This window comes from Pogona vitticeps, chromosome 3, assembly GCF_051106095.1.
Source record: "Pogona vitticeps strain Pit_001003342236 chromosome 3, PviZW2.1, whole genome shotgun sequence".
NCBI lineage: Eukaryota > Metazoa > Chordata > Lepidosauria > Squamata > Agamidae > Pogona > Pogona vitticeps.
This window is the reverse complement of record NC_135785.1, coordinates 49,490,184-49,504,655: the sequence shown is the minus strand read 5'-3', so window position 1 is coordinate 49,504,655 and position 14,472 is coordinate 49,490,184. Positions and strand designations below refer to the sequence as shown.

At 39.0% G+C, this 14,472-nt stretch overlaps 1 protein-coding gene across 4 annotated transcripts in view; it reads right to left on the bottom strand.

Moving 5' to 3' along the window:
• Positions 1-4,825: 4,825 nt before the first annotated feature.
• Positions 4,826-14,472, bottom strand: part of DGKD (diacylglycerol kinase delta) — an 81,836-nt gene continuing 72,189 nt past the window's right edge. For all 4 annotated transcript variants that reach the window (XM_072995771.2, XM_072995772.2, XM_020787390.3 and 1 more), the window contains 3 exons: positions 14,268-14,385; positions 12,054-12,184; positions 4,826-8,393 (listed from right to left, as the gene is read on the bottom strand). In XM_072995771.2, the coding sequence (XP_072851872.2) occupies positions 8,304-8,393; positions 12,054-12,184; positions 14,268-14,385 (339 nt within the window). In that variant the 3' untranslated portion in view covers positions 4,826-8,303. The remainder of the gene's footprint in view (positions 8,394-12,053; positions 12,185-14,267; positions 14,386-14,472) is intronic.

The following is a 14,472-nucleotide window of genomic DNA, read 5'->3' as shown; positions in this document are numbered from 1 at the left end:
GCTCCATGCTGTTCTCCCTCTCTCCTCTGGATGGCCCCAGATTATTTCCTCATGGTTTTTAGCACCAATAACAAGACCCAGGCAAAAGCTCCTTTCTTCTCCATTGTTGTCCACACCCAATACTTACCAGGTGTCTCCAGTTCGTTGTATTCTTTTTCTTTTAAATTGGGCTATTTCAAACTTAATACTGTATATCAAAAGCTAAAGTGTGCGTGTTTCATTTCTTCATTGCCTCTCCCTACTAACATAACCACTTATTCTACAGATCAGGCAATATGTCAGATTTATCTTTGATTCCTTTTTTTTTACTGGAGTGCACCAAAGAATTTCAGAAATAGATCAATGTTTCATAGGCTACAGCAAAGCCTTTGACTGTGTGGATCGTGAGAAACTATGAGTTGCTCTGAAAGACACGGATATGCCTCAACACTTGACTGTCCTGATATGTAACCTGTATTGTGAACAAGAAGCTGCTGTTAGGACAGAATGGTTTCCTTTAGGCAAGGGTGTCAGGAAAGAGTCTGTTTTATCCCCTTGTCTGTTCAATCTGTGTGCAGAACATAAATGAAAAATAAGACTAGATTCAGATGGAAGAGCACAAATTGGTCGAAGAAACATCAGTAATTTAAAATACTATAAGTTTCTTTGTTTTATGTTTTGGAAAAACGATGTTTATTACATCTCATTCTACCCTGCTTTAAGATACTTTAAGTGACACCATCTTACTGGCAGAGAGCAGCAATGTCTTGAAATAACTTCTGATGAAAGTAAAAAAAAAAAGAAAGCACTAAAGCAGGCTTGCAGATGGACATTATGAAGACAAAAATCAAAACTAGAGAAAAACTACATAGGTTTAAAGTTGACAATGTAGAAACTGAAATTGCTAAAGATTTTGAATACCTTGGTTTAATCATCATTCTAAATGGAGACTGCAGCCAAGAAATCAGAAGACAAAAGACATGGAAGGGCAGCAATAAAGGGATTAGAAGATCATCAAGTGTAAAGATGTATCACTGGAAATCAAGTCCAGGATCATCCATACTATTGTATTCTTGAGTGTGAAAGCTGAATAGCAAAGAAAGCTAACAGCAAAAATTTTGATATGGATGAAATATGGTGGTATAAGAACTTTACAGATAATCTAGACTGCCAAAAAGATGAATAAGTGGCTCCTAGAGAAAATCAAGCCTGAACTATCTCTGGAGACAAAAACAATGAAACTAAGGCTGTCCTATTTGGGGAACATCGTGAGAAGACAAGACAATAATGCTGGGAAATGCTGAAGGCATCAGGAAAAGACAAAGACCAAATATGAAATGGGTCAACACCCTAAAGGAAACCACAACCTCTTGAGTTTACAAGAGGTGAGCAGGGCTGTTGAGGACATAACATTTTGGAGATCACTCATTCATAGGGTTGCCTTAAAGCAACATATGCTGCTTATATACTATCTCATAGTGCTCAAAACACTCTCTGGGAGTTTTACAATTTAATCACACAGGCTACAGATCCTTCCCTACCACCCATGTGAGCTGAGTACTCAATTTACGAATCTTGGAAGGTCGGAAGATTGAGTCAACCTCAGACTGGTTACCTGAGCCCAGGATCAAATGGAGCATGAACAAAATCTTCAGTGTAGTACTGCAGTTTAACTACACTGCCAAAAGCATCCTTAAGTTAAAGGCTACTTGATGGCACATAAGAATAACAATGTAGCCAGGTTCTCATCACCATGTCCGGTAGGCACCTCTTTACCCCCTTAGTTCACACATCCCAACTTGTTGAAAAAATTACAACCTTTCATGCTGCTTAATTGGCATATGTCAATGAGGAACATTCTCTATAAGACTAAGAGGATAACTCCATTGGCAAATAATATGGGAAACCCTTCAGGCTTGGGAATGTCACAGTAGCATTAGTTTTCACTGACTACACAATATGTCAAACAGTGTGACTCAGTCTGGAGCTTACGAAATTTTTCTTTGCTGTTGGGGTTTCTACTTTTTGTGTAGCAAATGCATTCACATCAGTTTAGGTGGTGTGAACACTTGCGCCAATGTGGTGGGGTTTGTAGCTATTCTGTTTCAAGTCATTCCAGCCAGCTACAGCAGCAGTGAGAGTGACAGGGGAAAACTGGCAGTTATTTGAATTCTCTCCTCCACAAACCTGGTGGCTGGTCTGCTTTTTTCCTTTTCCTTTGCTGTTCCGTTTCTCCCCACCCTCTTCTTTTTAAAGGCTTCGTGCCATTTTGTTAGGGAACTTAGATGACCAAGGGGGAAGAAAAGAGCATGGAATCAGTAGAAAGAGGAGGGAAATTATAATTCAGACTTGTTTAGGTCTGCTGTAATCATGATTCTTGTGGATGGCCACAGCAGGACTACCTTAACAAGCTGCAAACAAAGCTGATTGTCAATTTCCTCCTTTTTGTTTTCTGACTCCTATGTGGTTGGCTAAAGCAAATTCACCAAGGAAAATCAGACTTCCTGGGTACAACTATGCAGTGGATCTGTTCAGTTTTCCCTTTATGTCGTTGTAGCTGAACTCCAGGTTTTTTTCCCTACATCTCAAGAGTCATTGAGACTTTCCCCTCCTCCCTATTGCTTCCCTTGCTAGCTGCCTTTCCTTTCTCCTTAATTTTCTGGTCTCATTTGAGGACTGACATGTTGAGATGTAGATCCGTGTTATATGGAAGAACAAAAGTAATTGTTAACCTAAGTGTGAAAATGGGAGAACATTTCCTGCAGTTGTAATTGTGAAAGGAATCAACAAACTCAGTCACAACAGGAAGGCTCCCCTAGGAATCCATTACATCTCAACTGTGAAATAATTAAGGGGAATGTAGAAAAAGCAGCTCTGAAAATGAAAGTGGTCTTAGAACTGAAGCTTAAACAATAGGTTACTGTACTGTAATATCCCTGACAACTGAACATGTTTTATAAATAATAACAAAGTATAAACTAAGGATGCAGGTCTTATAACTTGCACTATGCTTTATGTTACAAGTCTTTAGTCCTCTGGGCTTTGCAAAATGTTAGTCAAAACAATTACATTATTGTCATGGTGGCAGGTTGCCACATTTTGAGTTACAAGCCCTTGGAGCCCTATGTGCAACAATAATAGATTTCTTTAAAAAATATGCTGGTGAAAGAATTGTTTATAGACATAAGGAACAGGAAAACTGAAAGAAATATAAACACTGGGAGATAAGACACACATGAATTCAACTCATCATAACAAGAGGACGTGCTATACCACACACAATCATCATATAACAGTGTATCAATAATCTTCATTTCCAAATGCTGGCAACACAATCATCATGGATTTTCTGCAATAGATTTCAAGCTGGTTTGACTGAGTGAACAGTTAGAATTATTTTTCTGTGTTCTAACCATGCTAAGAAGTAAGTTATTTTCTTTTATATATTTTTATTGTTAAGAATTTTGATATTTTAGAGATGTATTCTCTGCCTTTCATATGTGCCTTTTTAGGCTGTAAACTCTTGCATTTTTAGAATGTAAATTCTTATTGTATTTTTTATGCTCATGTATTTTGAACTGAATTCTGACCTGAAGTATTTGCTGCAACTTAAGTACTGTATACTCTTCATATTTTGTAAGCATTTGTGCCTAGTTTTTCTCATAACTGTAAGACTGTTTTCAATACATTTTAACATTACTTTTTGAAGTATTTTGTGCTTATGGAAACTAGAAGCAATGTACATATAAAGCTTGTAGAATTACACAAGATTATGTTGCCTGAAATTATTGCACCTGTGAAAATGATTGGAAATGATTATCTGGCTTCATTCTGGAATTAGCCTTTTTGGAGATAAATACCAGCTGTGAGAAACACAGGCTTCTGATTTTTCCACCTGGAGGTCTATACAGTTCTGTAGGACTCTAAGGGAGAGTGTCAGGCATCAGATTCTCTGACCTGACAATCTAGAGTTGATTAAGTGAAAATTAAAGTAGCTGGCTAACAGCAAAGCAACACCCACTATGGTCATAAGAAGGACCATAACAGATCAAGCTGAGGATCACTCCAGCCCACTACACGGTGAGGAAGCAAATGCTGCACAAAGCCCACAAGCAGAACACCAGTAAGTAATAGCATTCTTCTGCCCTATCATCTCATATTTAGAGGAATGCTGCCTCTGATGCTAGAGGCAATAGTGTTTTCATGACTGGTAGTCAGCAATAGTGTTGTCTTCTGCCTCCTGCCATCCTTCCAGATTTACCTTCCATTTCATTTGTAGGTTTCACTCATAATGTCTTTGGCAGGTGCATATTATAGTAGACTATAGTAACCAGACAAGGATAAGTCATGTCTCACTTGCCAGACTATTGGAAAAACTTTGTATTTCTGCTTGTTAGTGCAAAATGGCCAAGGAAATACATGTTAACAGAATGCTGTACACACAGTCATTTGCTCTTATTGAGAATGGCTATCTTTGGTTCTATGACTACCTAATTTCTTGTAAAGACTGTGAATAAGGTCAGCAGAGGATTAAATTAAATCTATCAATTTAACAACTTGTGTCTTTTTGGGATAATAAAGAGGACAAGATGGTATCTGAGGATGTGAGACTAAATTGGACTAAATCTCTCCGATTCACTCACCTCTTGCAAGAAGGTTACTATCACTATTACTGACAAAAAACTCAACAGCACCATTCAGATGTTACAGCCAGGAAACATTTCTCTGTTTCATGATTGGCTTCCTTGAAGTAACTTTGTTATTAAATTCAGGTCTGACAAAGGAATATCAAACATCACATCCTTCTTGACAAACACAGTCACAAATCAATTCTTATACAGCAAGCTCAGAAACAGATTTTTCTTTATATACAACAATATATGTACAATAATCAGTTGCAAAATATGTACATACAAGAGGTGTTTCCATGGTAACCATGATATAAATTAAAATAATAAATAGCATATTCTATTGTTAAGGCACAAAACCTTCCCAAGACTGTACAAGACTGAAATGCTTCCCTATGTTTTTTGACAGATCACCGGAACGGTTACAACACCCCTCAACAACTATCATTGGTGAACAACAAATACAGACACCAAATGACTTTAAAAAAAGTTTCTTTCATTTCTTTACATCACAACTTCCGTTAAGATATAAGGATTTTTGTGTAAACAGTCTTTAAATTTACCATTCATACTATATTTACCTTTAAATAATACTAAAGAATAATTTTAAAATGATATAGATGGTCAGAGCTGTTCAAGAGACACTGGCACTATGTGCCTCTTCTTATCAGAGATGCATGTTCTAGTAGATTTTGTAATCCCAGCATGTCCATAGACTGAAATTGTGAATATATCCACTAGAACAAAACTTAATAAATAACTTTAATTGAAATCCTATACACACATAAGTGGGGTTGGGGTATCCAATTCTGGGGGATTTACTCGTTGAGTAAACATGCATAAGACTGCTGCACACTGGTTCATCCAATTAATGCCCTCCACAGCACACTTGTTATATCCAATTAATGCTTTCCACTATGAAAGCTTTTGTCTGTAGGTCACAATTCCCCAGCAGATCATTCATGCAGTCTGTGTATTTGCTGCAGAAGGTGGAAAGACTGTGGAGCAGGCAGGGGGTTGGCACATAGCGGCAGAATGATGGAGAGGAGGTCATCTTGTGTGAGCAAAAACCATCAGCTCGATAATACATTTAACCTCATGTTACTAAGATACAATGATTTATTTCCAAAGGAGTCGAAGATTGGCACATGTGTTTGTACGTGTGTTTTAACTTAGGTTCCACTGAAATGTAACGGACCTAGTAGAAATCATGCCCTGTATTTTAGTTAGAGAAATCAGCATAAAACATTAAAAAATTAAATTTTTTCACAAAATGGAACATATGGTAACTCAAAACACTTAAAACAATGCAAAATTGCTGACGACTTGCAGTAAGATCCCATTAAGTGTCTTCTTTTCCAAAATCCTAAATGATATGGCTGAAGCTCTGAAGTCTTCAAGGTGAAATGTCTAGTTTGTCATGGCACTCATAATAGTCTTTTTCTCCAGGGCTTTTGCTATCTTTATTCAGCCAGCAAAACCATTTTTCAATAAACAATACCTCAAGAGACATCAGAGGTATAACTAGCAGCAGCCTGACATTCAATTTTGCCAACCTAAAGCACTGGTTTTTCTCATAATGTTTGAGATCCAGGTTTCAAGGAGACTGTTTTGTTTCCAGTAGCAATTAACACACAAAGGATGGGGCTCGGGCCTAAATCTATTTATTTTTTCTTTAAATATGAATGCAAATCCAAAGGCATTTGGCACACACTGATCTCCTTTTCAGGACCAACAGAGAGAGTGGAACACTTCCTGATTTCCAGCGCCCTGGGATGTGCTGAAGGAGTGGCACAAGTGCAAAAATTTAATTCCTTGAGAGAACTGCAACAGAGCAATCTAGTGCTCCCTGCATATATGGCTATTATCAAAGTGATGCCACCTGACTGAAATATGGACAAGTGTCTTATCTAATCCTAGTCAAGGGAGTATAACAAAACTGCTCCTTCGAGGACAAGACTAATCTGTGCAAGAGGTGGTAACAAGAGCATCCTCGATTTCCCATGTATTAAAAGCAAAACATAAAAGCAAGCACTGCAGTTCTTCCACATTAAAGTGAATAGGAAAAATACCCCTTTTCAGCTGTATAGTTATCGCATGTTGATTCTGCTCACTGAGGTGTTCACCAGGCAATGGAAGAGGCTGTTGTATATCACCAATAAAGTGCAGAAATAATTTTTACTATCTTGTATCTGATATTGACCCAATGCAAAGTCTGGTCCAGACCTCCATCAGCACCACAGCAATTAAAAATACCTAGAGAAGAAGATTTCTGGTGAATACCTATGTGATTTGCAAATTCATGGTCCTCTAGCATGCACAGGAAATTGAACACAGCAAGAGGATGCCATACCAATAAGGCAAAATGTCTCTGCAAACAGTGATGGTGGAACAGAACTAGATAGATATGCAGCTCAGGTTTAAGATTTCTCTCTGAAGTCTACCACAAATTTGACCGTAGTTTTCCATAAATAAGACTGTGTTATCCTTTCCTGCAAAATACATGGCAGGAAGTAACAAGATTAGATGGAATGCAGAAGTAGTCACTAACAGGAAATTCTGTAGAATTCAGTCAAGTTATGCTAGTAAAAAGAGGTTCTCCTAAAACAGAGAAAATATCTTGTATACCTTAAGCAATGATGCTCTGGCTTGGTAAAGTTTAGGAAACAGTCTTGAAAAGGAGGGAAATACTTAACCCTGCCTAAAACCTATATACAAAAGACTACCTTACTGCTTTCAAAAATGCCAACACTACTTTCTTATGTTCTTGCTTTTTAGATTAGCAAAATTAGAGCCTATGCACTATGTACCAATCTTATTTTAAAAACAGTACTTTCTGCCATTTAGGATACACTTCTGGGACCGTTGGATATTTCTAGGCACTTGCTGTTTTAAGCCCGAACAATGAAATCCCATTCCTTTGGTATCCATAAGCATTATATAACAAGGATAACAGAGTAGTTTTAACCTTAAGGATAAGTTTACATCCCTTGAGAAAAAAGTCCCAGAATCTTCACTCATACATCAATGGTCAATTCACTTCTCTGGCACCACAGTAAAGGGCACTGCCTAGAAAAATATCTTCCTAATTTGAATTCAAAGTCTATGTAGCAATGGTCTGTTACCATATTTAGTGATACTATATTTACTTATTTTGGCTGCCCCCAGTAATTAGTTTATAATCCTAGTCTTTTCTCCTCGTTTGCTAATTGTCATCATTATGTGTGCATGACTAACAGCTCTTAATATCTCTCTCAATTCTTAAGAGATAGCTTTCACAGCTGTTAATATCTGTCTCAATTCTTAAGATCAAAGGCAAGTTAGAAAATTGGCTTCCAAAACCAACCATCCCCAAAATAACATAAAATAGTAACAACAAAGCTGGTCCACAGCCTAGTTTACAAGGGCTGACTGAAGGGTGTCTAGCATAAAGCAAATGTGTCCAGGCCTGAGTAAAGATGGGGCACTGTGGTTGGTGTGGACAAGTAACACTGGCTTTGAACAAAAGGTGCTGCTTGACTGGATAGTACTGTACCCCACACCAGAATTGTAGCACCAAGAGAAGTTGGATATGCACTCTGAACACCGATAGCGTTTAGCTGCTCCGTTAAGACAATTCCAATCAAATCTGCTCTGTGATGTGTCAGTAGCAGAGACATCAGGGAGAATGGTAAATACAGGCTCTGAAAACAGATGTTAAGCCTCGCTGGCAGGAATACTCCTGCTCAGTTCCTTGATCCCATGTAATATCCTCTTCATGTGGCCCACTTTGGTCACACCTAGGTCCTGAAAAAGAAAAGGAAATGTGGTTTTTATACACACATGCATGCACATAGACCAACTGCAAAAGACTAATTTGCTGGATCAAAACTTTGAGATGAATAATAATATAAAAAATAATTATGTAGCATCTAAAAAAACAATTGATAAAAGTCAAAAGAGCTTGACAAAGTAAGAAAACATTATGGAATAAGCCTGTAGCCATAATGATGCAAATCTACACAGAAATTCTGAGATGCAAACTCGTGAGACAGGAACAGTTGCACAAATACCAGATTCCAAACCAATGCAGCAAAGTGAACTCATGTGTCACAAAATACAGTGGTGCCTCGCATAGCGATCGCTCCGTATAGTGATGAAATCGTTTTGCGATGGACATTTTGCCATTGCAAGAGTGATCACTTTGCGATGGCCCCTATGAGGAAATTTCGCATTGCGATGATCGCAGGGAAGCAATCATCGCAAATTCCCCATTTTCGGCCAGCTGATCGGCGGTTCCGAAATGGCCGCTGGGTAAACAAAATGGCAGCCCCACTGTTTTGCCTCACTTTAGAGGCACCGAAAACGGCCACCGCAATGGAGGATTTTTGCATAAGGTTAGTTTTTAAGCCCATAGGAACACATTAAATGTGTTTTAATGCATTTCTATGGGCTTTTTAAAATTGCTTAGCGATGAAATCGCTTAGCAGAGATTTTTGCTGCACCGATTAACATCGCTAAGCGAGGCACCACTGTATACAGTTTCTAACAATAATAGAGACAAGTGGCCTAAACAACACACCTATTTTCAACAACATTTTTTCAATCTAAGCTTCAACATTCTAGAGAGCATCTTCATATTGTTAGATAAAGTTCTCCAGAACATGATTAGTTCAACCTGGTTTTGTATTCCTTGCAATTGTGGCTGTGGTTTTTGGTGCCACTACTTGATTACCTATGAAGCAGAAGTAAAGGTTTCAGATGGACTCACTGCTTACATCATGCTCCTTAAGCCATCCAGCACCCTAAAGGATACTCACATTTGAGTATACTGTACTGTGTGTCTGCGTAGATACAACTGCTTATTGTTGTTGTTGTTTAGTTGTTAAGTCATGTCCGACTCTTCGTGACCCCATGGACCAGAGCACGCCAGGCCCTCCTATCTTCCACTGCCTCCCAGAGTTTGGTCAAATTCATATTGGTCGCTTCAATGACACTGTCCAAACATCGTGTCCTCTGTCGTCCCCTTCTCCTCCTGCCTTCACACTTTCCCAACATCAGGGTCTTTTCCAGGGAGTTTTCTCTTCTCATGAGATGATCAAAGTATTGGAGCCTCAGCTTCAGGATCTGTCCTTCCAGTGAGCACTCAAGCTTGATTTCCTTCAGAATGGATAGGTTTGATCTCCTTGCAGTCCAGGGGACTCTCAAGAGTCTCCAGCACCACAATTCAAAAGCATAAATTCTTCGGCAGTCAGCCTTCTTTATGGTCCAGCTCTCACTTCCATACATCGCTACTGGAAAAACCATAGCTTTGACGATGCGGACCTTCGTTGGCAAGGTGAGGTCTCTGCTTTTTAAGATGCTGTCTAGGTTTGTCATCACTTTCCTTCCAAGAAGCAGGCGTCTTAATTTCGTGGCTGCTGTCCCCATCTGCAGTGATGATGGAGCACAAGAAAGTAAAATCTGTCACTGCCTCCATATCTTCCCCTTCTATTTGCCAGGAAAGGATGGGGCCAGTGGCCATGATCTTAGTTTTTTTGATGTTGAGTTTCAGACCATTTTTTGCGTTCTCCTCTTTCACCCTCATTAAGAGGTTCTTTAATTCCTCCTCACTTTCTGCCATCAGAGTGGTATCATCTGCATATCAGAGGTTGTTTGGGATTCCTCCAATCCTGCCTTTCACATGATGTATTGTATATATAAGTTAAATAAGCAGGGGGACAATATACAGCCTTGTCGTACTCCTTTCCCAATTTTGAACCAATCAGTTGTTCCATATCCAGTTCTAACTGTTGCTTCCTGTCCCACATATAGATTTCTCAAGAGATAGATAAGGTGGTCAGGCACTCCCATTTCTTTAAGGACTTGCCATAGTTTGTTGTGGTCCACACAGTCAAAGGCTTTTACGTAGTCAATGAAGCAGAAGTAGATATTTTTCTGGAACTCTCTGGCTTTCTCCATAATCCAGCGCATGTTAGCAATTTGGTCTCTAGTTCCTCTGCCCCTTCAAAATCCAGCTTGTACTTCTGGGAGTTCTGGGTCCACATACTGCTGAAGCCTACCTTGGAGGATTTTGAGCATAACCTTGCTAGCGTGTGGAATGAGTGTAATTGTACAGTAGTTGGAGCATTCTTTGGCACTGCCCTTCTTGGGGATTGGGATGTAGACTGATCTTTTCCAAATCTCTGGCCACTGTTGAGTACTGCACCTTAATAGGGTCATCTTTTAAGATTTTAAATAGTTCAACAGGAATGCCATCACCTCCACCTGCCTTGTTGTCAGCCATGCTTTCTAAAGCCCACTTGACTTCACTCTCCAGGATGTCTGGCTCAAGGTCAGCAACCACACTATCTGAGCTGTCTGGGACATCCAGATCTTTCTGGTATAATTCCTCTGTGTATTCTTTCCACCTCTTCTTGATGTCTTTTGCTTCTGTTAGGTCCCTACCATTTTTGTCCTTTATCATGTCCATCTTTGCACAAAATGTTCCTTTCATTTCTCCAATTTTCTTGAACAGGTCTCTGGTTTTTCTCTTTCTATTCTTTTCCTCTATATCTTTGCACTGTTCATTTAAGAAGGGTCTTTTGTCTCTCCTTGCTATTCTTTGCATTCAATTTACTGTAGCTTTCCCTATCTCCCTTGCATTTTGTTTCCCTTCTCTTCTTTGCTATTTGTAAGGCCTCGTTGGACAGCCACTTTGCTTTCTTGCATTTCCTTTTCTTTTAGATGGTTTTTGTTGCTGCCTCCTGTACAATGTTACAAGCCTCCATCCACAGTTCTTCAGGCACTCTGTCCACCAAATCTAATTCCTTAAATCTGTTCTTCACTTCTACTGTGTATTCTTAAGGGATCTGGTTTAGATTATACCTGACCAGGCCAGTGGTTTTTCCTACTTTCTTCAACTGCTTATGGGGTAGTACAAGTTGTATTACTATAGACATAGCCTAATACTACCTGCTCGCTACAATGTCATGCATGCATTTACTTAACTGTCTACTTCCACTGCCCTCTTCAATTACATAAAGTGTGGCTACTCACTCAATTGCATATAACATGTACATTATAAAAGGCGACTGTTCATTTCTTCCAAATAACAGCATTCAGATGTTGGATAAATTGTTACGTGCCATAAAGTTGGAGCTGACTTATAAATACCCTAAACAGAGCTATCATGATAAGAGAGATATTTAAAGATTGGTTTTACCAAATAAATTGTACCAGTAATTAATTGCAGGCCTAAACTAAAAATTTAGAAGTTTTGGTTTGTGAATTTTACAATTCACAAAATTTGAGTTTTGAACCAAAAGTCTTTGATCTGACTCTGCTAAACTGCAATCATAAGAATACTCTTATCACTCTGTCTAAAGCCACCTAGAACGGAGAGTATGCAGACCAGCTCCAAGCAGTCAGCAGAAAGGGCCATGCAAATGCAGATGGCTGTTCTTAATGAGTTACTCATAAAAATACCTTGAGGTCTCTCCGTTCGAGATGCAGGAGTTCAGAGCCCCGGACGTCATGCCGGATGAAGATATCCTTATACTCACAAAGACTGAGATGCTCAAGCCAGGTCGCAACCTCCTCCGTTCCCCAGAGGTGAACTGTCAGAGATGGAAAAGCAGGTATGTATTGAGTACCCCAAAGCCCAAAGGAAAGGCAGTGAGAAGAGGAAGGTGATTATCAGCAAACACCAAAGTAGCACAAAAGGAGAAGAGAGACCAGCACTATCAAATTCATTGAGGAAGGAATGATGAACAGTTCAACTATTCTAATGGAAGGGAAAGGAAACAAGGTAATATAAACAGACGATGTCTTAAAAGGAGGTGAGATATAGTGAAAGCTCGATTTAACTGAAATCAGTTATTATGCCGCTGCTACACTAAAAAAAGTGGGTCTAATACTGTATCTTAGTCTCTACATAATTAAAAAAAAGATTTTTGGCACAAGCTCTGTGGCCTGAGCAGTTTCTCATAAGTACCACTCAGCCAGCAATACATGTCCATCACCTGACTGAGCACTCATTCAAAATACTCCCAGGGCCCATCCTGCTTAAGTGTAAAGGCTCTAAGACTCCCCTATTAACAATAGCTGCAATGTGGGAGATTTCTTAAACTAACCTCTTTATTTCTTCTCCCAACACTGTTGAACTTGGAACCTTTTTTTCTGTAGGAATCACCAAGAACTGCTTAGAAAATTTAATCCTTGTTTGCCTTCCATGGTGCTACTCATTTTGGCTTCATCAAACTGAAGAACTGGCTTCTTGTATTACAAAGAAACCAGTCCATGGTCTGATCCTGATAGGGAGATCTAATATTAAAGTAAACATTTTCAGCAAAAACCTTTTGCGTAACTTTGCACTGGTGTCACCCAGATCAGCCACCAGGAACACTTAATTTAAAATCATGGAAGATTCCCTATCGCCCCCCCCCCCATTTCAGGTTCTGAAGCTCCCTACTGTTATGGGGAAGTCTTTTGGAGCCTTCAGATGGGAGTGGGGAGCCTTTAATAGGGAAAAAAAAAACCCCACTGCCAGAATGCTGCCAAGACTAAGATGATGTTCCCTCCTGTACTGAGACTCCCAAAGGTTTCCCAGAGCAAAAGCAATCCCTAGGAAAGATTCCATAGCTTCAATTAAATGTTTCTGCCATCTGATTTGGGTTAGGCCAGTGTAAGGTTACACCAACAGGATGTTGCCCATTTCTCTCTACACACAGCAAAGGGGAGGCACATAAACTCCAAACTTCTTGCAACTTCGCTATGCATAAAAGCCCAAACTAGAGTATCAATTGATATCATTTGTATCTATTTATCAAATGAATACATTACAGACACACTGCTTATTATTTTAGGGGAAATTATACTAATCTTAGGGGAAAGAAGACTGAACATGAACACACAGAGCCATCCAGCCTTTTTGACAGCCTCTAAATAAGAGAAAGCCAACAGAATCTTAAAATCTAGAGAGGTAAGAGAGCAAAAAAAAGAAATGATACATCACAAAATCAGCAAGAGAGTGATTTCATTAAGCCCCACAGAACAAAGACAGAATGTCCCTACAGAAAAAGAATATCACCCAACCAATCAACTACCCAAGCATCCTGATATCATTTAAAGCACTGATTTCATTGGGCTATTTCAAATTTCATACTAACCAATAAAGATGGTTAATTAGTTCAGGATGCACCAGTGATGATGCAGAATCCTTAGATAATTAGACGTGAGATTTGATTAAAGCCTGGGAATGACTCAATTGGAGAAAATCATTAATCAAACCAGGGAATGCTAGCAATGGGAGAGAGGGATATTGCAGACGTGAGCTCAACAGTCCATGAAATTTTTAAAGACTTCTATAAATACATAAATGAACACCCATGGGTCACTCTAAAATGCCACTGAATGTCATTTGAGAGGTATTACATGTTTCTGTATTTCAAAATGGATATTCAGTGTGTATCTCTGAGATAAGGCAGCAAATATAGTCTCATATGGGAAAACTACTGCTATGAGAATGTAAAATACCTGCTGACATAAATAAAAAGGACAAACACAGAGAAGAGAGAGAGTAGTGATATTCAAGAACAGCAGCAGAATAGAAGCACTGCTCTTTGCAAAGTGGTGCACCACATGCACATATGGATATATGTGTGAGGAAGGTTAAAGAAAGAATACACAGACAGGCGGTACCCGGCATTCCTAAGCTGGTACGTGTTTCTTTATTCTTGTTGTTTTTCTCTTTCTTAAACTTTGTCACCAGACGAAATTTGCCACTTCTGCTGCGTTTAGAATAATCCAACATTTGGTTCTATAGGAAAAATATATAGAAATTATAAAATTTATAACTGTAAGTACAGTATTTTTCCATGTATAAGACACCCCCATGTATAAGACC